General features: G+C 34.7%; 1 protein-coding gene across 2 annotated transcripts; it reads left to right on the top strand.

Moving 5' to 3' along the window:
* Positions 1-1,129: 1,129 nt before the first annotated feature.
* On the top strand, positions 1,130-24,193 carry LOC136041792 (NTF2-related export protein-like). 2 transcript variants are annotated; one of them, XM_065726546.1, is made up of 4 exons: positions 1,130-1,254; positions 12,084-12,161; positions 20,583-20,727; positions 23,960-24,193. In XM_065726546.1, exons 1-4 carry the CDS (start codon positions 1,243-1,245, stop codon positions 24,118-24,120), a joined length of 396 nt encoding a protein of 131 aa, XP_065582618.1. In that variant the 5' UTR covers positions 1,130-1,242; the 3' UTR covers positions 24,121-24,193. The 2 variants fall into 2 exon arrangements, with proteins under 2 accessions (XP_065582618.1, XP_065582620.1); XM_065726548.1 differs by having other exon boundaries at positions 1,217-1,283.
* The last annotated feature ends 1,381 nt before the right edge of the window (positions 24,194-25,574 follow it).

Here is a 25,574-nt window from a genome sequence, read left to right as displayed (position 1 = left end):
TATAATAATGGTTATTGGGAAGTGTACAGTCGTTTTCAGGGGATTTTTTTTTTGGTTTTGGGGGTGGGGTTGAAGAAAAGGGGGCTATGTGGGAGGATCTTTCCTTGGAGAAATATGTCATGGGGGAACAGAAATTCAATGAAAAGGGCGCAGGATTTTCTAAAATTACTATAAAAAAAACAATGAAAAAACAAACATGGAAAAGTTTTTTTTCAATTGAAAGTAAGGAGTAGCATTGAAACTTAAAACGAACAGAGATTATTACGCATATGAGGGGTTCTAAAAATACTTTAGCATAAAGAGCGAGGTATTTAGAAGGAGATAAATACCTCGCTCTTTATGCTATAGTATTTTTAGTAATTTCAACTATTTATTCTACGGCCTTTCTGATTCAGGGGTCATTCTTAAAGAATCGGCACAAAACTTACGATTTAGTGTAAAGAACGAGGTATTAACGAGGGTACAAACCCCCTCGTATACATAATAAAAATTTAAGAATATAAAAGTTTGTTACGTAAGTTAATTCTTAAGTTACGTATATTTTTTACTAATAAAAAAATTCGTTAAAAATTAAAAATTATAGTTGCCTTTTTGTGTAACCGAAAAATTGCATGGCAACTAGGCCTCCTTCCCCATCCCTTATTTCTCAAAATCGTCTGATCAGAACTAAGAGAAAGCCATTTAGCCAAAAAAGGAATTAAAATGTAAATTTCATTTTAATAATTTATGTGTGGAGAGCCAAAATCAAACATGCATTAATTCAAAAACGTTCAGAAATTACATAAAAAAACTAGTTTTCTAACTGAAAGTAAGGAGCGACATTAAAACTTAAAACGAACAGAAATTACTCCGTATATGAAAATGGGTTGTCTCCTCTGCAATCCCTCGCTCTTTATGCTAAAGCTTTTAATTGTTTTAAAAAGTAGAATTGTGGTAAAGAGTCAAACTTTTGCGTAAAGAGCGAAGGATTGCGGAGGGGACAACCCATTTCATATACGGAGTAATTTCTGTTCGTTTTAAGTTTTAATGTCGCTTCTTACTTTCAGTTAGAAAAACTAGTTTTTTTTATGTTATTCTTAATTAAAATACAAGGAATGACTCTTTCTCTTTTAAAGCATGTTAAAGAATGACTAAGAAAGTTTATATCAGTCTTGAATAAAACATAGAAAGTTAGGGGTGAAATAGAATTCTGTATCTTTAATAAAACAAGCCTTTTGCTTCGAGAAGAAGGGAAATAAAGAAATGTCAATAGAGGTACGTAAGAGTAATGGGTTGTTTAAAAGGTATGTAGTCTAGCCTCTGAGAATTTTATTTCTATAAGCTTTGTTGGTAAAAGAAGAGCTATCTTAGAAGGTAGTCATGTTAGATAAATAAAACTTTAGGAAAGTTCCCGGAGCCTAAATTTTGGCATGGGATTGTGTTTTGAAGTATCTACTAATAGGCTACTTTTTCCTCCTCCAAAAGGCAGTGACCTTTGTTAAACCTCCGCAATCCTTGTGTTGTAAAAAAAAGCTGATTTCTAGAAATTGATCCAATGTAATACTTGTCACTCAAACAGTGCCTAATATTGGACAAATATTTGGAAAAAATGCTTCTTTCATAAATATTTATAGTAGGTTCCTAATCTAAGATGTGATCAGTGGGGTAAGGTTTAGCCTCAGTTAATGAATAGTTCATTATTAACATCAATAGTGGACTATTGAGGTAATGAACTGTACATGGACAATGTTTAAAATTAACAGACTAGCCTATTCTGGTAGCTAAGAAACAAACTTACCTCTAGATTCACAATTGCATCCTAAATCAAAATTTAATATTCACTTTTGTTGGAAATGATCCTTGTTGGAATGACTTTGTTGGAATGAAAATGTAAAATTTTGGATTCAGGATACAATTCTGACTAAAAAGGTAAGTTTGAACTTTAGGAAGATAAATTAGGAAGCTTCTAAGTCTTATTTAGGTTGAGAAGGTATCAATAAAAAAAAATGTTAGTTGCTCATTTTAATGACTAAAAAGTGTAGGACATAAGTCATATAGATGAATTTTACTTACAGCTACAAGAAAAAATGGACAGAATCACAAGTAGAAATAGGCCTATGGGATTTTATTGCCAAAGTTAGTAGAAACAGGAAAAGGTGGTATCCTAGCCTAGGTAAATTTAGTGTAAGGAAAGGAAACAGTAATGGTTACAGAATAATGCAATTTTGTTGGTAACCATCTAGTTGTAGCTATTACTACATTTGCTCAGAAAATGGCTATCATGGCCCATAAGTTAACATGATATTCACATAATAATAAGACAGATAACCTTATTGATTATGCTATTGTAAAGCAAAGACTGGCAGGATCAATACAAAACACTAGGGTTGATAGGAGTGCTGTTACTGATGTTAAAAGTAAAGATCACTATTTAGTACTATCTAGTGTTAATCTAAAGCTATGATATTGGTAGACTCCAGGGCAAGAATTTGGGAAAGCTTCCCAGGAACAGTTGAATACTAAAATAGAGAGCTTGAAATTTTACAATATAGAAGATAGATGGAATGAATGAACAAATGTGATTATTGCCCACTTGAAATATACAAAATCACATTAGAGTAGGCTAATGAACAAAGAAGAAAAAAACACTACTGAAGGGAAGAAAAAAAGTAGAGTAATATAAAAACAAACAAAGAAAAGAAAATAAAGCATGCTTCTAATAAATACAAAATATCCCATCATGAAACAAACAAGTTAGCAGAAACCCATACAAATGACCTAAAGCTTAATATATGCATGTTGCTTGGTTTAGACATGCTTAGTGCACAGATCTATGACAGAATATCTTTGGCTAAGTTCAGAATTTGAATATCAAGGTTACAAATTAAGCAGGTACAACATATAATAGCTGGTGTGTGTTTTCTCTCTTTTGGTGATAGTGAGCATTTCCCAAAATTGAAAAATGTACAAAATATGAGGTGTTACAAGCACATTAAATAGGCAACTCAGAATACAGCAATTTATAACATTCTTCAGTATTGCTGTTTTTGTATACCTGGAGCACAATAATTAAGAAAAAAATAGATTGTGAAATTACTGATGATGTCTTAGGAAAGGAAGTTAGAAACATAGCTAGGAATGTTAGTGAAAATGCTTTATGTTCAATAGACTAAGAGGAACTTGTGCAAGAGTTATGTGAGTGATAGTTCATATAGTTTTAAGTAGAATATAAAGAAAATGGTGAAAGTATTACAATATGGATTAAGGAGTTGTTAAGTAGAGCCTATGGATCAAATTTCTGAAGATCTAGAAGATGCAGCCAGACAGAATAATAGTTGATTAGGACTTGTCCCAGTGAAAGGTAGAAATAGGGCCACAAATAGTGATAAGGAAAGAGTTCAAGCAATATGGGTAAAATATTTTGAGAATTTGCTAAACCACGACAGATTTACAGGAAAAGATATAGAAAAAATGACAGTTTTTGACATTTTGAATGGTAAGGAAATTTTATACCTTAAGTTGCAGTTAAGAGCAGTCTAAGGATATCTCCTTATAGAACTCCAGAATGATTACTTGAGTTGTATACAAAGTTTGTCAGTGACCAGGCATTGTTTCATATTTGTTGACTTTGTGGAATTAGTTCTGTCACTAATTCTTATGAGGAAGAATTTGTGACAGTACTAAAAGCATCAAAAAATAATAATGTCATGAGTAATTATATAAAAAATGGTAATTCAGTGGGACATGATGAATTATCAACAAATTTGTTAAAGAGTATTGCCGGAGTTATTTTTGAACCACTTATCCACATTTTCAATTTGAGTATCAATTCAGGTATATTTCCTAGTAGATGGAAAATTGCCCAAGTAATTCCATTGTATAAACAAGGCGATAAATCTGTTGTAAGTAATTATTGTCCAATTGCAATTTTATTGCCACTATCTAAAGTGTTTGAAAAAATTTTAAAAGAAAGGGTTTCTAGCTATTTAGATAAAATAAATTTCTTTACCAAATATCAATTTGGATTTAGGGCAAACCATTCGACAGAACAAGCAGTTGCAGCTCTTTTATTGGAAATAAATGATTGTTTAGATGATGATTTCCATGCAGCTACTGTTTTCTATGATAAAAAAAAAGCATTTGACACTTTAAATCATGAAATTCTTCTTGACAAAATGATAAATTCCAGCATAAGAGGGAAAGGATTGCAAATTATTAAACCATACCTCTGCGGACACAAAATCACAGTAAATGTTGGTGGAAAAATGACTAATTTAAAAAGTCTTATTGATGTTGGTGTCCCCCAAGGCTCAGTATTAGGTCCACTTTTATTTTTGATCTATATTAATGATCTTCCCCAAGTTTTGCATGAGAATATTAGCCATGCAGTTCTATTTGCAGATGATACAGCTATAACAGTTAAAGCTAGGGATTCATTGACATTGATTGAAAATCTGACTATAAGTGTTACCTCAGTTAATTGATGGTTTGTTTCTAATAAACTAGTACCGAATTTTAAGAAAACTAATTTTATGCTTTTTGGTTGTTCAAAACGTTCCACTCGAGAGATTTCTTGTGAAAAAAATATTTTTCATGGAGCTACAGGTTGGTGATCAAAAAATTTGTAGGGTCCAATCACATCGTTATTTAGGAGTTTTTCTTGATCCCCTTTTGTCATTTCATAATCACATTGAGTATTTAAGATTAAAACTTGCACAAAATATTGGGTCTATGTACCATGTGAAGAATATTTTTCCTTTTACCATTTTAAAATAATTTACCACTCTCTAATTACTTCTTATTTGAATTATTGCTCAGTTGTATATCTTAATACATTTTGGAAGCATATAAAACCCTTTCAGGTACTACAAAATAGGGCAATAAGAATACTTGGAAATTTCTTACATCAACCTTCAAAACTTGAAAATGTTTTGGAAACTAAAACATTATTCCTCTTCTTAAATTTGTTGGATTTAAATGATATACAAATATTAAATACTTCCATATGGCATTTTCAAATCCAAAATTCTAAAAATTATTTCTATGACAAATCTCTGTTAATCTTACTTCCTCATTCAGATTGTCAGAGGTCTAGGATGTATCAAATTCCTTTTGTAAGCTCTGAAAGGTCAAGGTTTTCAATGAGATACCAAATACCCTTCATTGCTAACAATCATAAGCTGAATGATAAAATTCTGTTTGATCCATCCCAAAAATCTCAGCTAAATTTAAAAAAGCAAATATTAAAGATTGTTTGCTAAAATTTTGATTATTCACCATTGATGATGGAAATTTAAATTATTTGATCTTCTTATTTGTGTGTTTGTTTTTGTGTCCCTGTGTCTGGGACGGCCTCCCACGCCCCTCCTGCCTGATATTTATATATTTACTTATCTTTTATGAGTTTTTTTTTTCTATTTTATGTGTCTTCTAAAGTATTATATTTTGAAATCATTATTATGATGAGATGTTGATGTTTTTTCTTATGTTTTTGCACTGTCCCAGCCTTACAAGCTCTGCTCTCTGTTGGGGCATAATATTGTTTGTGTATTTTTTGAGTTGAATAAAGAAAAAGTTGAAGTTGAAGTATAGTGTGGCAAATGTGTTTCTAAAACTGGTTATGAAGTTAGAAATAAGTTACTGAAGATTATGAGTATGATTTTTGGAAAAGAAGAAGCCCCTAGTTATTTTAGGAAAACTCTAATTAAACCCCTCTATAAGAATGGTGATAAGAGGGAGTGTGGTTATGATAGAGCCATTAACTTGATTTCTGTAGGAAGCAGATTACTTAGTATGATGGTATTTTTAGGCTTAGAGAGGCTGTAGATAAAGTTTCAAGAGAAGAATGGGAGATTTTAGGAAGGGGAGAGATACATTGACCAAATTTTTATTCTCTAACAGTTTTCTAGATGATAAGCAAACATTTGATTCAGCTGATAGAAGAGCCTTAGCAAATGTCCTATCCTTGTATGGTATACCAGTTAAATGCATAAATGCAGTTAATGCCGTGTACAAGAATAATATTCCTGCAGTTGAAGTAGGAAATTATGTTAGGTTCTAGTTTTATATCAAATCAGGAGTTAAGCATGTTTCTATCCTATCACCATCTATATGGATCATTTGATGAACTATGTCCTAAGGGGCTCAGCAAAGGCTCAGAAAGAACTCAGTAAATATCTCTTAGACTTTGATTATACTGATAATTAAGCATCCTAGATAGAAGTGGATCAAAATTTTTAAATTTTTGAGGTTTCCTGCAAACCATAATTAGAATTTAGGAAGCTTCCTAAATTCTAATACCACTGTAGCTACAGTGGTCAAGTGTTGCTCTAAAGTTTAGATTCTCCAGAAACTGGTGGAGAATTTGCTAGAAGTTTTCCAGAACAATGGCCTACATATTATTTTGGGCACCTAACTGACTGACCAAAGCTTAAACAGTAAGCTGTATGAAAATGGTGTTTCAATTGTGCTTTCTGGGGCTTTAATGAGAGATAGGTTGAGCTAGCTAGGGCAAACTCTGTAGATGATGGATGACAGATTGCAAAAGACTATCCATTATAGTCTAGTGGAAAAAACAGGTTGTCCCCAAATGAGGTGGGAAGATATTTTAAGGAAAGATTTAGTCGAAATTGGATCTTCTGGGGATAGTCTTAGGGTTTATAGAAACTGTTTACATCCCAAGGCTATATCTAGAGATTTGTCCTGCTTGTAACAAGAATCTAGACAAAAAATCTAATGCAATGAATTGTGATGCATGCAAACAATGGGTTTGCATAGATTGGCTCGAGATCAGCCAACCTGAGTATAATTATCTAACTAAAATGGCTAGGAAATTGGGCTGTGAATGAGAATGCCCTGTTTGTAAGGCAATACCCAATGTAGAGTAAATGCAGCTGACATACAAGAAACAGTTGATAAAAACACTTGAACCACTCAAACCTGCAATAAATGCTGTACATGGCACAGATTTTAAAATCAAGGATGCAGTTAAGGAATCATTCAGCAAATTTAAAGAAGAACATAAGACAGACATTGATGTCAAGTTCATGGACATTGAAACCTGTGTTTCTAGGCTTGAACAAACTTCTAGTGCTGGAGTTGATCCTGCTCTATTACAAAAGCTAATTGAATCTCAAGTTGAATCCCTACAATCTGAAATGAAGCAACAACTTAACTGTAGAGCCATATGGAAACTTGATTGCAGATGACAGAGATAAGCAAAGACATAGCTTAAATGTTCAGCATTTGGAATTTTGCTGCTGCCAAAAGATGATAAATTCATTTTTTGACTTCTTATCAAGTGAATATGGACTGCAACTGGTAGCTATAAGAAATGTTTGTCACCTTGTTAGCCCCAACAGCTCCCAAAATGAAAGGGACCCTTGCAAGACAAGTCCTATTATTTTTTTTGGTGGATGAACTGAGAATCAAGAAAGTGATCCTGCAAAAAATGTACAACCAAAAAGGAACTAATCAGATTCAGTTTAGAAATGATGTCTCTAAATCTGATTGCATCAAGAGGGCAAAATTGTATGAAGAGCTTCATGCACAGTATGCCATTGGCAAGGGAGATTTAGTCACAAGAGGTAATAAAATTGTTTGAAAAAACTTGCCCACCATCACAGCACCAGCTGCAATGGACATTATCTAAAGAACTCTCAAAGACATTTAAATAATGTAAATAGCCTTGCATCTCTTAATATTGAAATAAGTTCTACTGATGAATCAAGCAGATCATTTTACAGTGCAAGATCAATAAACAATACTCTCCCTGAACAAAGCATTTTCATTAGTGGCAGCTAAAATAATGGTACATAGCTAGAATAAAAGCATTGGAAAAGCAACGGTCTGAAAGTTGTCTTTAGTAATATAGATTGTTTAATGTCAAAATTCCATGAAATAGAATATACACTCTTGACAGAAAAAGCAGACATTTATGCTTTTTGCAAGATAAAACCTAAGTGGACTGAAACCCATAGTGAAGATGTTCAGGTACAGGTTCCTGACTATACATTGGTCACCAACTTATCTAATGTAGGAGGAAGAGGAATTGCCATGTGTTAAACAACTGTGGATTTCAGTTCTCTTACCTTTTGTACCCTTTCATATAGGTTGTATGTACATAAATTGCTGTTCCCCCTGCCTTGAGCTGTCCCTTCTTGCTTTTAGTACATCAATTCACAATAAAATGAAGTAGCAAAGCAATATGACTATTGTTAGTGACTTCAATCTCCCATATATTCAGTGGGTCAATGGGTTGGGATTCTCAGAAAACAGTTCAATTAAACCATTTCTGGATTGTCTGTTTAATCATTATCTGTATCAAGCAGTTAGCTTCCTAAGTAGATATAGAGAAGGTCAAACCCCTTCATTACTTGATCATTTGCTAGTAAAGGACTAAGAATCTATACTGAGTATTGACCCTATACCACCATACAGATCATGTGATTACATTGCTGTAGGTTCCAGCTTTAGACTGTACCCCCATAGATCACAACTTAAGAAACATATGTATACTTATTACAGTCTAATTCGTCATGAATTGGCACAATATGATTGGTCTTTTATTTGAATGTATGCATGTAGAAGAGTCATGGTCTACAATGAAAAGAATATTACTGAGTGCTATTGAAAATCATTCTTCTGTAAATTGGAACAGGAAACAAAAAGCCCTCCCATATATTATAAAAGAAATTAAAAAGGTCAGGAACAGGAAAAAGAAATACTGGAAGCTGTAAATAAAGAGTCAAAACCAGGAGGATAATTGTTACACAAAATACAATCAGGCATGTAACCAACTGCAAAATCTACCTAGAAAACGACCAAAAACCATGAGGAATCAATAGCAGCTGCAACAAAAACTAATCCCAGGAAATTCTCCCTATTTTATAAAGGGCTTGTGATTTCAGAGCTCGATATGAGCCCTGATCCTAGTGTTGGTCTAGCTTTCATTTGGATTCGTTGCTCCATTCGCAAGGTGTACTAAGTTAAACCAAAAGCTTCACTGAGATCCATCAATCTCTCGCAAGCTACACTGAATTAAATGAAAAACTCAACTTTTCATTAAGCTTGGGTCTCTGTCCCAGAACTCAATGCATACCATACTCTTAGGCATCTTTATTCAATTTTCATCGAAATTCATCTCCATATGCAATTTACAATGAATTAAATAAAAAACTAGAATTTTTTTAACACTTAAAGCCCCATCGCCCTAATTAAGCTCATTTTTAAATCCAAATAGTTCAATTTCAATACAAATCTGACTGGCGGTAAAGAGGTGATGATACCTGGATGATGATATGCCATTGTTTTCCTTTTTTTGGATCCAATTAGCCAACATGGCTACCTAAGACGTTGCAAAATCCGTCCGTCCGTCTGTCTGTCTGTCCGTCCGTCTGTGTAATCACGTATTAAGGGAGAAACGCTGGTTGAATTTGGATGAAAATTTCGATGGCCAGATTTGGTGCCAAGGACCATGAGACACATCAAGTTGAAAGATGAAGACCCTAGCTCAAATAAAACAGGGGGGAGAGGGCTTTACCAGCTAAAAACAGTTTTTCGTTTAATTCCGAGTAACTTGCGACTGGAGTGATGGATCTGAATGAAAATTGAACCAAAGAGGCCTAAGACCATGACACATATCAAGTTTTGAGATGAAGACCGTAGCTCAAATTTAACAAGGGGGAGTGAGTTTTAATTCCTGAAATTTTAAGTGTTCTATTTAATTTAGTATAACTTGCAAATGGAGTAACGGATCCGAATGAAAACTAGACCAAAGATGCCTAAGATCAGGGCTCATATCAAGTTCTGGTATCACAAGCCCTATCTCAAGTAGGGCGAGGGGGAGAGGGTTTCAAGTCTTAAGAAATTTGAGTTTTCCTTTAATTTAGTAGGGCCTATAACTTATGAATGGAGTGACAAATCTGAAGTCAGATTCGTCTGAATACCTGAATTTGCTGGAACGAATTTGACAAAATACCACTGCATTGGATACAGCTAGAATTGCCTAGACTTGTTTATTGCAGACATCATTTAGATGGGCAAAGATTCATAGCTTCAGTAGTTTTACCAATAATATGGTCCTGAAGATGATGAAATGGTAGAAATCTGGTTCAGTTGACGAGATGACAAAACTTAAATACTAATGTCAGAATTATAAGCCCAAATTGACTACAGTATGCAACATTTAGCACAAAACAAGGGATTTTAGCTCACTGTCGACCAGTGAACTGTGAAATAATTTCAATTTTCTTTGTTATATAACTTTTAAACAAAAATTAAACCAAGCGTTAATCATACTATAATTTTTTTCGTCAAAAACAAATACCTTATTTCATATCCAAAAATAGGGCATGGGGCTATATCTGAGTTTACTCTAAATCTGAAGGGTGATGTTTCTTGTACATTGCGAAAGCACAGACACACAAAACCTATATCTGAGTTTGCTCTAAGCCTAAAGGTGATGTTTTCTTGTACATTGCCAAAGCACACAGACATAAAATTTTCGTGTCAAAGGTAAAGTATTTGAAAAACAAGTACATTAAAAGTATCTTAAGTAATAAGTATTTCGTAATCTTACTTAAGTATCAAGTAATAAGTACACCCTAGAGTTTTTACTTAAGCATAAGTACAAGTAATGGAAAATTTTACTTAAGTAGTATTTCAAGTAAAAGTATTTCAAGTAAGTGACAGCACTGATTTGAAGGCAATTGGAATTGTTGAATGTCAACATTCACCAGTGAATGTCAGAAATACCTTTTTAAATCCTTAGATTTAGTCATTGTTGCCAGTTAACTTCTCGAATTTAATCGAAGGTTTGATGATGACTGGTTATGTTAGAATAGATTAGGTTTGGTGATGTTAGTTGGGGTTAGGTTAGCTTAGGTTTTTGACCCAATTCTGACATTTAAAACCCAATTTAAGCTACCCTAATCTAACCTAACATTAACTTTTACGAATATTTTCATCCTTTTGACCTGAAGTTATATTGGATTATTAATTTTAGTGCCCATATTTTGGACGTTTTGCCCTCTTTTTGTAAAAGATGGGCTATGAATAAATTGAACTGAATTGAATCTTTATAGCAGATTTTGTATGCTTTTCTTGTTGATGTCACCTAGTATTCATTTTGTGAGGGCTTCTGGTTCAAAAAAACATGGATATTGCCTTACAAAGGCTGTATTTGCAGTGCTATAATGAAGGATTTGAACTATTTTTCTTAGGGTATTAGATGGAGTATATACTGCAATATTTTTTTAGGCTAAAAAAAATGTCCTTTCACAAATAACAGTCCATATTGCATTTAAAGATAACTCACTGTCCAGTGAGTTATCTCTGTCCAATGAGTTACCATAGCAAACAAAAGTATCCATATTGCATTCTCGCTTGAACAGTCTTGTCTTTTGTGTGAAGACTGGGAAAAAAATTCTGGGATAAGTGTATCCATGTTAGAGGGTCTTATTTTAAAGTTATAGGGCTAATGTATGGCTTAAAAAAATTCCATTAATTTATATTTCTTTTAAATTTAGTTCTGACATATCAAACACACATTGTATGCTACATAAAGTATAACCCACTGTATTTAGAAGCAGTCTGAATTTCTGTCTTGAGTGTTATTTTACATATATACTTCTCTTGGTTCTCTACACTACCTTCCTCTAATTATTTAGGTGCTTCTGAGTCATTTTGTTGCTTTTATTTACCTTTTAAATTGTTTCTTTATTATTCTTCAATATACTAACATTGATAAATTATTGATAGTTTTATAGTTTAAACATTTGAGATATCATAAATACAGCAAGAAAGGAAAAGCAAGACTTTGCTAATATGGGGTAATATCCCAACAATCCGTCTTGGATGTTTGACTTATGTCAGTTCAAATTGAAATTTTTTTTTCCTTGTTTAAGGTGAACTACTAATAGTCCCCAAAACAAGAAACTTCGGACTTATAAATATATTCATTTATAAAGATGTTTTCCTTAATTTTGCAATTACTAGAAAAACTGTATGGCAGAGGAACAGATTTATTTTTCATTTAAACTTAAATAAGAGAAAGAAAAAAATCTGTCACCAATTGCAAGATCCTTTACATTTTTTCTTTTCAGGATCGATTAAGCCAATCGGCAGAAATTGCAGAAAAGTTTGTTGAATTGTACTATGACAGTATGGACAAAGCAAGACAGGTATTTGTACTTTCTAGTTTTGTTGGACCTGTATCCTGTTCTTATAGATATAATCAGGACTGATCTATAGGAGGTGGAGTGTTTGAAATTTTCAGCCTAGCAGTTATTTATTAATCCCACATACATGCATATGTATATGACATAGGCCCATGGGGAAACAAGCTCGAAAAACTAGGCCTAGACAATGATACGATAACAAATTACATTACAATACAAAGATAACATAATAGCAAAGATTCAATAACACAACAATAATACGAAAGTAGCAGCTAGCCTAGGACCTAGGACAGAGCCCTGAGGTACCCCAACCTTCCAAGACAGAGGTACAGGCGAAGAGAGGAAATTGCCTCAATCTAATCGTTGCTTTCTCTTATCAAGATAAGATTTAACTTGGATCGAACGCCAGACCGCGCACACCGCAGTTATCCAATTTACAAAACAAGAATACAATGGGATATTGTATCAAGTGCTTTTTTAAAATTTAAATATATCGTTGCTGGAATTTCACCTTTATCTAAGCATTCATAAATATATTGGATGAGGGCAACGATAGCGTGTTCAGTATTGTGTCCAGACCGGAAACCAAACTGGGAATTTGTGAAGAAATTAGACGATTTCAGAAAGTCATAAAACCTCTTATAATTTGCCTTCTCAAATATTTTGGAAAATGCTGACAAAGTAAGTACTTTGATATTTCCCACCTCTATTCTGGCCAATTGCACACATTAAAACTATAGTTAATTTGGCAGAGAAAAAATATGATGCATGAAATCCTGAGAGCAGAAAAAGGTTCTGTTTCAGATCAATGCAGGGATAGATAGAGAGAAAACGCCTGATTTTTTCTATTGGCCCCAGAGTGTAAGAATATTTATGAAAAACAAGAAATACCACGACAGTGTTCGAATTATTGTAGGTCACGTTGCTTACTGTTTAATAGCAGAGAAATAAACCATTCATTAGTAAATATAAAAAGTTAAGTTTGTGAGAGAAAACTGTCAAATGTTTAAGGATATAATATTACGGTTGTTCATAACTATATCGCCTGCTTATCTCATTACCAGACTGCCTAGGCAATGCTCAATAAATACTGTTCGTCCTCGGTTTGGTTAATTTTTACTAAATTGGTCAATTTTTACGTGTGGTTGTTAATACATTGACAACAGGCAGCTACTTGAGGCTGGATAATTGTCACTCAATTGTCATCAATAATAATCAAGAAGTTCAGTGTAAAGCTATCATTATATTGAATGTAAATTCTTTACACCGGCTTTCTGGACTACAATCTACATAAAACCGCGGTAACTAAAATAATAGAATTTTATTTTTAAGACTACAAGTATTACTTTTTCCCATTAAAAAATCTATGTAGGATCATGATGTTAAATTATTCAGATTTATGTGACTTTTCTGAATTTCAGTTCAGACTGCATGAGCTTAGTATGATAATTTCTTTTATTCCCTTTTTTTTCCGTTTTTCCAAGATTTATAATGTAAAACCGTATCTGTTCCCCAACATAACAGTTCGAGCATTTTTTGATAATTATTTGCTCACCATAATAGTCTATACAACCATAATTGTAGTGGGAATGTATATGTCCATTATCGAAAACCTTCGATTGAAGACTATAAAGCCCCCCCCCCTCCTGAGTAAGAAGAGAAATGACTTTTTGTGAATGGAAACACTGATGTGTCTCCTTTTTCCCTAGGGGTGATCATGTTGAATCAGTGGCTGTGAAATACCAGAAGCAAACTTATTTGGAGGGATATGATATTTGGTGCCCAAAGCATCAATTTTTCTTCAGATGGGCCCAAAATGCCAGTGAATTCAAATTCGAAGATATCCAATCGGTTTTCCTTGGTCTTAAATTCTAAACCAGAGGTTTTGAGCCCTTGCATCTTAAAAAACCACGGAATTTTGCTTTTTGTGCATGTGTTTACTCCTCTTCTCAGCTCCTTGGTATGTGGAAACTGAAAAAAACGCGTGTTGAAAAAGAAAGTGCATAAAGAATTTGTTTTCATTTTCGGGAAAATTATTAAATTTTCTCATGAACTTGTCAAAGATACCGATCATAATATACCCCTCGAACTCTTTATTTACGTGACAAAGCTGTGCCTATCCCATGAAAAGCTTTAAGGGGAATAGAAATTAAAACCTATATTCAATGCCCTATTTTTTTTTTGCCAAACTCTTGCTGACGTCTTTAGTTTTATCACCTAAATTAGACAATGCTCTTTTTATGGCACTTGGTGTTAACCAAGTGACATATAGCGATCGCAAATTCTGTAGGTCTGTCTGTCTGTCTGTCCCAGTTTTGCTACTTTAGGCACTTCCAGATTAGCTAGGACGATGAAATTTGGCAGGCGTATCAGGAACCGGAACAGATTAAATTAAAAATAGTCGTTTTCGTGATTTGACCGTCTGGGGGGGGGGAGTGGAGGGTCGGTTAATTCGGAAAAAATAGAAAAACTGAAGTATTTTTAACTTACGAACGGGTGATAGGATCTTAATCAAATTTGATGTTTGGAAGAATATCGTATGTCAGAGCTCTTATTTTAAATCCCGACCAGATCCGGTGACATTGGGGGGAGTTGGGGTGGAACCTAAAATCTTGGAAAACGCTTAGAATGGAGAGATCGGGATGAAACTTGGTGGTAAAAATAATCATAAGTCCTAGATACGTAATTGAAATAACCGGAACGGATTCGCTCTCTTTGGGGGAGTTGGGGGAGGAGGTTTAATTCTGAAAAATGATGTTTAGAAGAATATCGTGTCTCAGAGCTCTTATTTTAAATCTCGACCGAATCCGGTGATGGGGAAGTTGGGGGGGGTTCTTGGAACCTAAAATCTTGGAAAACGCTTAAAGTAGAGGGATCGGGATGAAACTTGGTGGGAAAAATAAGCACAAGTCCTAGATACGGGATTGACATAATCGGAACGGATCATCTCTCTTTGGAGGAGTTGGGGGGGGGGAAGGGTTAATTCTAAAAAATAGAAACAATGAGGTATTTTTGACTTACGAAAGAGTGATCGTATCTTAATGAAATTTCATATTTGGAAGGAACTCGAAACTGAGATCTCTTATTTTAAATCCCGACCGGATCCAGTGTCATCAGGGGGGGGGGGGGGGCAGAAATCTTGGAACGCTTAAAGCGGAGCGATCAGGATGAAACTTGGTGGAAAGAATAAGCACAAGTCCAAGATAGGTGACTGACATAACCGGACCGGATCCGCTCACTTTGGTGTAGTTGGGTGGGGGGAGTAATTCGGAAAAAAATGAGGTATTTGTAACTTACGGACACTGATCAGATCTTAATGAAATTTGATATCTAGAAGGATCTTATGCTTGGAGTTGGAGGGGGAAACTGGAATTCTTCGAAAACGTGAAAATCGAGGTATCTTACGAATGGGTGATCGGATCTAAATGAAACTTGATATATAGAAGAATCTTATGTCTCAGATGCTCCATTTTCAATTCGAATCGGATTCGGGGACATAGAGCGTTGGAGGGGGGAACCAGAAATCTTGGAAACCGAAATCTTGGAAAACCCTTAGAGTGGAGAGATCGGGATGCAACTTGATGGGAAGAATAAGCACAAGTTATAGATACGAGATTGATATAATTGGTACGGATCCGTTCTCTTTGAGGGAGCTGGGGGTTGTTAATTTGGAAAAATCAGAAAAATTGAGGTATTTTTAGCTTAAGTACAGGTGACCAGATCTTAATGAAATTTGATATTTAGAACGAACTCATGTCTCAGAGCTCTTGTTTCAAATCCCGACCAGATATTTTGACATTGGGGAGAGTTGGAGGGGGAAATTGGAAATCTTGGAAAACGCTTATAAATGTGGTAGATACGTGATAGACGTAACCGGACTGGATCCGCTCTATTTGGCGGAGTTAGGTGGTGGGATTCAGTGCTTTGGCGAGTTTGGTGCTTCTGGACGTGCTAGGACGATGAAAATTGGTAGGCGTGTCAGGGAGCTGCACAAATTGACTTGATAAAGTTGTTTTCCCCGATTCGACCATCTGGGGGGCTGAAGGGAGAGGAAAAATTAGAAAAATTACTCGTAAATTTAACTTACGAGTGGGTGATCGGATCTTAATGAATTTTGATATTTAGAAGGACTCGTGACTCAGAGCTCTTGCTTTAAATCCCGACCGGCATTAAGCCTCTGATTTTCCTTTTAAATCAATCTATTGATTCTTAGAATTTTGCTAGAGCTCATACCATATGAGCTCTTGGCTCTTCCGACCTCGTCACAAGTGCCATGTGAGCTCTTAGCTCTTGTTTTCCAAGATTTATTTTGTATAATGAAAGACAATAATTACAAACAAAATTAATTTTGGAAAAATAAAGTTTTTCTTACAGAAATAAAGACAGAAGTTTAAATTTGAAAGTAGTAAAAACTTTCAATTCGTAGATGAGACAAGATATGTCTGTAAACCTAGCTCAAATAAACGAAAATAATAGAAAATTCGCCTGACTATTGAGAAATGGAGAGAAAGAAAAGATTGGTCATGATAAAAATTACACCATCAAATTCAGCACATCATTCAACCCTACAGCAATTTTCCATCCTTTATGCACAGAAATACGACATTGAACCAAAGTTTCTTGATTATTGGAAGAGGGTTCATTTGAACGGCATCGAAAGTTTTATGCATATCGAAATAACGAAAAACTGTATTTTGTGCTTTCCAGTTTCAGAGGCAATAATGCTTTGCGGTGGTGCATTCGTTCCTAAAGATGCATTTGGTTTATACAAACATATGGTTAAATGTTTTTGCTTCCACCAAAACATGCGATTTTGAGACGTGCCAACAGTTGTAAATTGCACCGTAAGGACAAAGTGCTGGTATTATTAAAAGAATTAGTTAGAGTTAATTATGGTTTAATTTGACTTTCTCCTTGAGACTGAGTAAGAATCCTAAAGATGCTTAGAAAAATAGGAAAATTTTCCTATTTTTGTATGTCTCTGTTGTATTTTCAACACGTTTTATTTGCAAAGCAAATTTCAGAAGTTTAATTTGGTTGATCGATAAAGCTGCATATTAGCTATTGAAAGATTACGGGATTTCGGCCTAACGTTCAAACATTAAAACTGTAGTATTGTAGAAAAATAACATGCCACAAACTTGTAGAGGGTATGTATAGACAAATGTTGCAAAGCTTTATTGAACTAATTTGTCATTTGAGAGTGGCAAAATTTTTTACTGTCCTGTATAATTCTGCACCAGCTTCTGTTTCTTTTTCATCTGAGGGCTAGTGGATCTCTGTGAATGTGGATAGGGGAAGAAGGAGCCTTAGGCCTAAAGAAAACGTTTTTATGTCCATTTTTTTAATATCAGTAAACCTTCGAACAAACATAAAGAGGGTTTGAAGGGGCGAATTTATCTCCAATCTCCCTTTGCTTATGAAATTGGGCCTTGAAGCTTTGAATAAATTGGGTTGAAGAATAAGCGTGCCCGATCGTGCTGGCCTTGGGCGGCTTGGTACTCCAGTGAGTTGTTAGCAGTAGCAGCTGTAATCTCCCTTTATTCTTAGGGCCATTTTCTGACTAAGCATGTTGTATTGGTGCTGCGAAATGATAGCTCCCCTCTTGTTGCAGAAATATATTTTCTGTGTAACATAAAAGATTGGCTCTATACGCTTCTCAGCACAAAATGGGAAGAGGTGGGAGGGGGAATAGGAGCTTTTTTTCTTACTGAGATTTAAATAGGAATCATTTCCCTATTTATGCTGCTTTCTTTTTTCTTGGTGGGCATTGCCCTAGGGGCTCTAATTTTCGTGGGAGCAGCAAGGATTTTCAATTTATTTAATGGGGATACAAGAAAAAGGTATTTTTTAACGAGGAGGGACATTTTTTTTCTTTTTCAATAAGATTACAGAGAAAGATCTTTTTTTGAAAACTTTAAGAGGGACCCTCCTTGCTCCCCGGTCTTTGCGCTAAAGTTGACTTTTTCTCCCAATGGCTTCAAGAATGCCTGCTCAAACCCAAGGAAAATGGATAGGGGAGAAAAAACTATTTTTTTTTGCAATGACTCGAGAATAGAAGAACTTAATGAACTAGAAGAACTACAAACAATAAATTTCCAGTTAAAATGTTTTAAAGGTAACTGGTAAATAAAATACATGCAATTACCCACACAACTACATTTGTTACTTTATAAAGACTTTACAAAACTTTAGCACAAATGGTGTGGGTAAAGGAAGGAACATCTCATCTCGTATGCGGAATAATGTCTGTTCGTTTTCAGCTTTAATGTAACTTTATTTTGTTTGCATTGCTTTAACAACTAAGCAGAAAACTATCATGACGGTGTGGCTAACCTTCTGCAATCTTGCAACGCTTTGTGATCCAATATCAAACAGTTTGTGGTAACGAACTTGTAGTGAGGAGCGACCCGACTCAATAGTAACCGAAACTCTAAAAACGGAATTTTTATAACAATAGTTACATCAAAAGAATCGCGTTTTGATGCTGATTTTAAATACATTTAATTACCCATAAAAAGTTATTATCCATCAAAAGTTACGAGCCTGAGGAAATTTGCCTTATTTTAGAAAATAGAGGGAAACACCCCTTAAAAGTCATTGCATCTTTACGAAAATCACACATTAGATTCAGCGTATCAGAGAACTCTACAGTAGAAGTTTCAAGCATCTATCTTCAAAAACGTGGAATTTTGCATTTTTTGCCACAAGAGAGATCACGGATACGTGTTTATTTGTTTGTTTTTGTTTTTTTTCCCAGGGGTGATCGTATCGACCCGTTGGTCCTAGAATGTCGTGTGAGGGCTCATTCTAACGGAAATGAAAAGTTCTAGTGCCCTTTTTAAGTGACCAAAAAAATCCCTCTCCCACGCTTGTTTTTCCCAAAAGTCACCGGATCAAAATTCCGAGATAGCCATTTTATTCAGCATAGTCGAAAAATCTAATAACTATGTCTTTGGGACGACTTACTCCTCCAAAGTCCCCGTGGGAGGGGCTGCAAGTTACAAACTTTGACCAGTGTTTACACATAGTAATGGTTATTGGGAAGTGTTGACGCTTTCAGGAGGATTTTTTTGGTTGGGGGAAGGGGTTGAAGGGAGGGGGTTATGCGGGGGAGATCTTTCCATGTAGGAATTTTTCATGGGGGAAGAAAATTTCCATGAAGGGGGCGCAGGATTTTTAGCATTTTTTTTAAGAACAATGAAAAAAAATTGAAAAAGTTTTTTCAACTGAAAGTAAGGAGTAGCATTAAAACTTAAATCGAACAGAAACTATTATGCATATGAGGGGTTCACCTCCTCCTGATACCTCGATCTTTACGCTATAGTAACTTTATTAATTTCAACTATTTATTCTACGGCCTTTCTGATTCAGTGGTCATTTTAAGGAATTGGGACAAAATTTAAGCTTTAGTGTAAAAAGCGAGGTATTGACGAAGTGGTGAACCCCCTCATATACGTAATAAAAACATACAAATATAGAAGCTCGTTATGTAAGATAATTCTTAATTTACGTATATTTTTACTAATAAAAACGTTCGTAAAAAATTAAAAGTTATAATTGCTTTTTTAAATAGCCAAAAAATTGGAGGGTAACTATGCCTACTTCCCCGCTCTTTTTTCTCAAAATCGTCCGATCAAAACTATGAGAAAGCCATTTAACCATAAAAATAAATTAATATGCAAATCTCGTTTTAATTATTCATGTGCGGAGAGCCAAATTCAAAACATGCCTTAAATTAAAAACGTTCAGAAATTAAATTAAAAAAAAACAAGTTTTTTTTAACTGAAAGTAAGAGCGATTTTAAAACTTAAAACGAACAGAAACTACTCCGTATATAAAAGGGACTGTTCCCTCCTCAACACCCCCCTCTTTACGCTAAAGTTTTTTACTGTTTTAAAAAGTAGAGTTGAGAGAAAGAGTCAAACTTTAGCGTAAAGAGCGGGGCATTGAGGAGGGAACAGCCCCTTTTATATACGGAGTAGTTTCTGTTCGTTTTAAGTTTTAATATCGCTCCTTACTTTCAGTTAAAAAAACTTTTTTTTTATTTGATGTCTATAAAAATTCACTTCTTTTATGCTCATTCTTCTTTATTCCGAAAAATTTTGGAGCTGTTTAACAACGAACAGGTTAGGATTTTTCTGGCAAATTTTTACAGTAAGGAAAAAAAGCAAAGGTAATTGAAGTTCCAGTATGCTGGTTGACTCCTTTTTGGATGGAGTTGAAAGATGTTCCAGATGTTAAATATGCCTGAAAAGTTACACACTTTTAGAGTATTACAAACGTTCAAGTGAATATCACATAGAACTCCTGCCAAATGGGGAAAACTGAAACTATATTTGGATTCGGCACAAAAATAATTTAAAAATCCGTTATTTTAGTTCTTTTGAAAGAAAAATTACTTGTATAAGTTTTAATTTTTAGAAGCTCCTAATGATGTATTTGGACGATGCGACTCTGTCTTGGAATGGCAATGGAGGAAAAGGAAAGGCTTATGTAATGAACCTCATTCTTGCTATTCCCCCAACGCAGCATGAAGTAGCGAGCTTTGACGCAGTTCCCATGATAGGTAAGATCTAATCATCGTTTTGTAACTAAAAGACAATGTCAAAAATAAAAATAGAGCTGAGGATAAATTTATAGCTTTCTAGCAGATTCCAATTTTTTTTCAGGATGGGTCTAGCAGACTCCCCCGAAAACTTCATGACATCAGTTTCGGTATATAGAGTATTGAATCAAGTAATTTGTGGTAATAATACAGTAAGTTTTGTAACTCTTAATATGCTGATTACAAATTTGTAGAAATTAATTAGTTCCAGAGTACCCATTAAAAGCTTTTAACATCAGTAAATTCGTGTAATTTCAAAAAAAGTTGGAAACACGCCACCCCTTCCAATTGTCCCTTTCTTGAAAAAAATGTGGAACCTTGTGTTGTTGTTTTTTTTGCGACATGGGTGCAATTATTTAATTTTTTTAAAAATTAGGATTGGTCATTGAATCTTTGAAGGGGGAATCTTGTTCGGACAAAATCGCGAGTTCCAATGCCATTTTAGAAGTTGTGAATGACCAGAGTACAACTAGGTGCTATTTTGTCCCATTTTTCGTCCGTGGGAAATAACCATGGTGTCATGTTGCCGTCACCGCCAGCTCGGGCTTTCGATCCTTGCAGTTGAAAGACAGGCATCACTGGGTTTCGATAGCGTAGAGCAGTAGTTCTCAAACTGGTGTACGCGTACCTTGGGGATACGCAAAATTTTTTAGGGGGTACGCGGCCGGCCAACCAAAAAAATAAAACAACCTTTAACTCTAGGACTGGACATTTTCTTGATATTTTAGCTATAGTTTACTAACTACCTGTAACTGAGATGGGGTACCTAAAATATTTTGTGGGAAATGGGGTACAGCGTCTAAATAAGTTTGAGAACCACTGACGTAGAGTATAAATAAAATGATACGAAAACCTGTCAATAACGTGTGAAACTTGTAATTGACACAGTTGAAAAAAATACGCTCATAAAAGTCCGAATATCTTGGCGTCCTGTCCAGAAGCCTTTATCAGCGGAAAACTAGACTGCATACGGCTTTTTTTAGCTGTATAGTTTAGTTTTCTTCTTTTTCCGTTAATAAAGGAGTTGAGTCCCAAATATCGAGCTTTTGCTGGTATTATCTTTTTTTCACTAGCTTAATTACAAGTTTTACCCCGTATTCATATGTTTTCATTTTATTAATAGATGTAAAACCGGTCGAAGAAATTATATACCATGGAGTAGCTTAAACTCCGATCCTTTTTTTCCCAAGGAAAGTCTCATGGACACTGTGCTGTGAGACATCATTAGATGGATATGAAAATGAACAAGCATCTAATTATGCATATTAAACCAGGAAACTGCACTTGACTTATTTATGTATATGAATAAAATCGTGTTGTGCCTGGTTGTGTATGCACTGAAAAAAGCTAATCTAGCGAAGCTGGAAACATGGAAGCTTAAATGGAATAATTTTGAAACTATTCCCTTGGTTTTTCTGTGGATAAAGTAATGCTTTTTGCTTTTATTTCGTTGGTCCTGGACAATCATTTAAGGGGTATGTCCTCGTTCAAGAGCTTCTATGCAGTGGTATCAATAAAGGAAGCTGTTCTTTCCCTCTTTTAGTCTTTTTTTCACAAATATTTTACAGTAACCGCCAATTTGACAGGCTTTCTTATATCATCATCACTGCTTATAATTGGATTTTTTTGTAAACAATTTATAAAAGTCTTCTCCCGTGACCCTGATTTATGCAAATGCATGGGTTTGGGTCCCTTAGGCACTCATTTAAGATTTTTTCTTATGTTTTAACTGTCTTCAAATAATGGAGGCTCTGAGAAGTTTTCGTGGTAGTCAATTCAAAAAGATGATAAATTCCAAAAGGTGTTGGATGTTGCTTTTACACTGTAGAATCTAAAACTCTTAGCTGGTCGTTAAAGTATTATGCTCTTCCTGATAATACACGTTTCTTACACCGACTTCGAATAACCCTTCCAAAGTTTTTACGTTTCTACGACAACTCCTTCCACACGAAGTGCCTTTGTAACAAAAAAAAAAAAAAAAAACACGAAACATTTTTTCCACTTCGCTCTTTACTTAGGCAGCGACATTGTGATTTCAGTGTCTTAATTAAGTTTTATCAAATTTTATATACTTATATGGATGTATTTTGTTTATAAACTATTGGAATAGTAAATAAAGAACCACAGGGTTTCAAGCAATAGAGCCTCTCAAATATGACATAATACATAGAAGCAACTTCTAAAAAGTCATTTGTGTTACTTGTCCTATACAAAGATGTGTGCGTTGCATCATCATGTATATCAGGAGCCACTTTCTGTCGGGAATTGCTTCTTATTTTGATCTTTCGGTTACTATGTCCCAAATTTCGTTTTTACCATAAATAATGGCTATGGCTTCATTCGTCATATTTGATACGAAGAGGCAGTATTTTGAAAAAAAAAAGTAATTTTATTTTGAATACTATGTTTTGTTAATGACAAAAACACATAGATGTAGTAATTTCCTTTAATGTGAGCCAGTGCTCTGCTAGCTGCGGAGAAAGAAACAACGAAAAAAGATTGGCAACGAAAAGCCAAGGGACTGTAAGTTTCCTGACCAGGGTTTTCGGCCAAGGCGATTCTAATACTATACTTTTTGTTTCAGTGACGCCATTTTAAGATTTTCATGCTATTTTTGCTACTATGGACTGTGTTCGTCTTTTACTAGGTTGCAGCTAGCCCTTCTACGTATGATTAGATATCGTCCTTTCCAATTCTTTTTCCCTATTTTCCCTCTTTTATGTTATTTTTTTGTCACATCTTTGCGATTATTTTTAATATTAGATGCAGTAAAAAGTGACGAGGATTGAAGTGCTTGCATATTTTTTCGAGTTTAATTCTGTATTTTAAGGTATATCATTTACATAATGTGTCAATGACCTTTACCATGGTAGATTAACTATTACATATATATGAATATTAAACTGATTTACGTGTTTTTTGCTTCTGTAAATTAGATCTGACCCTTTTTTTTTAAATTCCCAATTACTATCCGTCATATGTTTCTGGCTTGTAATGTTGTGCTCCAGTTTTGATGAAGCTGGGCGTTTTCGGGCAACCCTGAATCCAAGCTCTTCTTCATGTTTGAAGAAAACAGCACTCCTCAGTTGTGCAAAATCGGTTGGACAAGGCCATTAGGAGCCTCGTATGCTAGTTCTTTTTTTTAAATCTTAATCATTGACGTATAACAAATTGGTCTTAATTCTATTTTCAGTTGATCCCTTGCCTGGACGTCCTAGCATTATGATATTGGTTGCAGGTTCAGTTCGTTTTGACAAGGGCAAAGAAAAGGCATTTCAACAATCGTTTGTTCTTGTAATTGAAGAAGGAAAGGGACGCATTTACTCCGACGTATTCAGGTTGCAAGATGAATAAATTAGTCAGCTTTTTAACAACCTTTTTTAGAGTTTTTTTTCAACTTGGAGGGACATTAAATTTGTATTTTGTGTTTTTGTTTATTATTTTATTTTCTTTTTCCCAGAATTTCGTTTTAGTATATGCATTAGAAAGTATTCCTGCAGACAAGGAAATACTGGCATTCTAAAGAGCGATGAATATATCATTGCTGCTACGTTTAAAGGCCGCATTGTCATTTTTATGCTGCTAAGATAATTGCCAAAAAACGCTTGCTAAGCTGTTTCAAACAGTTCGTGGGAACGAACTGTAGTAAGTAGGGACCCGGCTCAATAGTAAACGAAACTCTAAAAAACGGAATTTTGATGCTAAAATATACATCAAAAGAATCAGATTTTCATGCTGATTTTAAATATATAAGTTTCATCAAATTTAGTCTTTGTCATCAAAAGTTACGAGCCTGAAAAAATTTGCCTTATTTTAGAAAATAGGGGAAAACATCCCCTAAAAGTCACAGAATCTTAACGAAAATCACACCATCGCATTCGGCGTATCAGAGAACCCTATAGCAAAATTTTCAAGCTCCTATCTACAAAAATGTGGAATTTCGTATTTTTTGCCAGAAGAGAAGTCACGGGTGCGTGTTTATTTGTTTGTTTTTTTTTCCCAGGGGTCATCGTATCGACCAAGTGGTCCTAGAATGTCGCAAGAGGGCTCATTCTAACGGAAATGAAAAGTTCTAGTGCCCTTTTTAAGTGACGAAAAAAATTGGCGGGCACCCACGCCCCCTCCCACGCTCATTTTTTCTCCAAAGTCAACAGATCAAAATTTTGAGATAGCCATTTTGTTCCGCATAGTCAAAAACCATAATAACTATGTCTTTGGGAATGACTTACTCCCCCACAGTCCCTGGGGGAGGGGCTGCAAGTTACAAACTTCGACCAGTGTTTACATATAATGATGGTTATTGGCAAGTGTACAGTCGTTTTCAGGGGATTTTTTTTTGGTTTTGGGGGTGGGGTTGAGGGGAGGGGGCTATGTGGGAGGATCTTTCCTTGGAGAAATATGTCATGAGGGAACAGAAATTAAATGAAAAGGGTGCAGAATTTTCTAAAATTTCTATAAAAAAAAAACAATGAAAAAATAAACATGGAAAAGTTTTTTCAATTGAAAGTAAAGGCTGCTAAGATAATTGCCAAAAAACGCTTGCTAAGCTGTTTTCAAAAGAAGGATCAGTAATGCAATGTACATTAAATTACACATTGGGTGAACAAAAAAAATATCGGTTTTTTGCCGGTTATAACAGGTTATTTCTTCTATTTGACCAAATCAGCTTCAATTAAGACAAGAAGTGATGTTATGCTTAAAATGAAAATTCTTAGACGTATGAAACGTTTAATCGAGAGTAAATCTCGAAAAAAAAAATATACGCAGTACCTATTTCGGTTTCACGCTCGTAAGCCTTCATCATCGGG

The sequence above is a fragment of the Artemia franciscana genome, unplaced genomic scaffold, assembly GCF_032884065.1.
Source record: "Artemia franciscana unplaced genomic scaffold, ASM3288406v1 PGA_scaffold_38, whole genome shotgun sequence".
Taxonomy (NCBI): Eukaryota; Metazoa; Arthropoda; class Branchiopoda; order Anostraca; family Artemiidae; genus Artemia; species Artemia franciscana.
The sequence above is the reverse complement of the archived record's forward strand: the minus strand, read 5'-3'. Positions and strand labels throughout refer to the sequence as shown.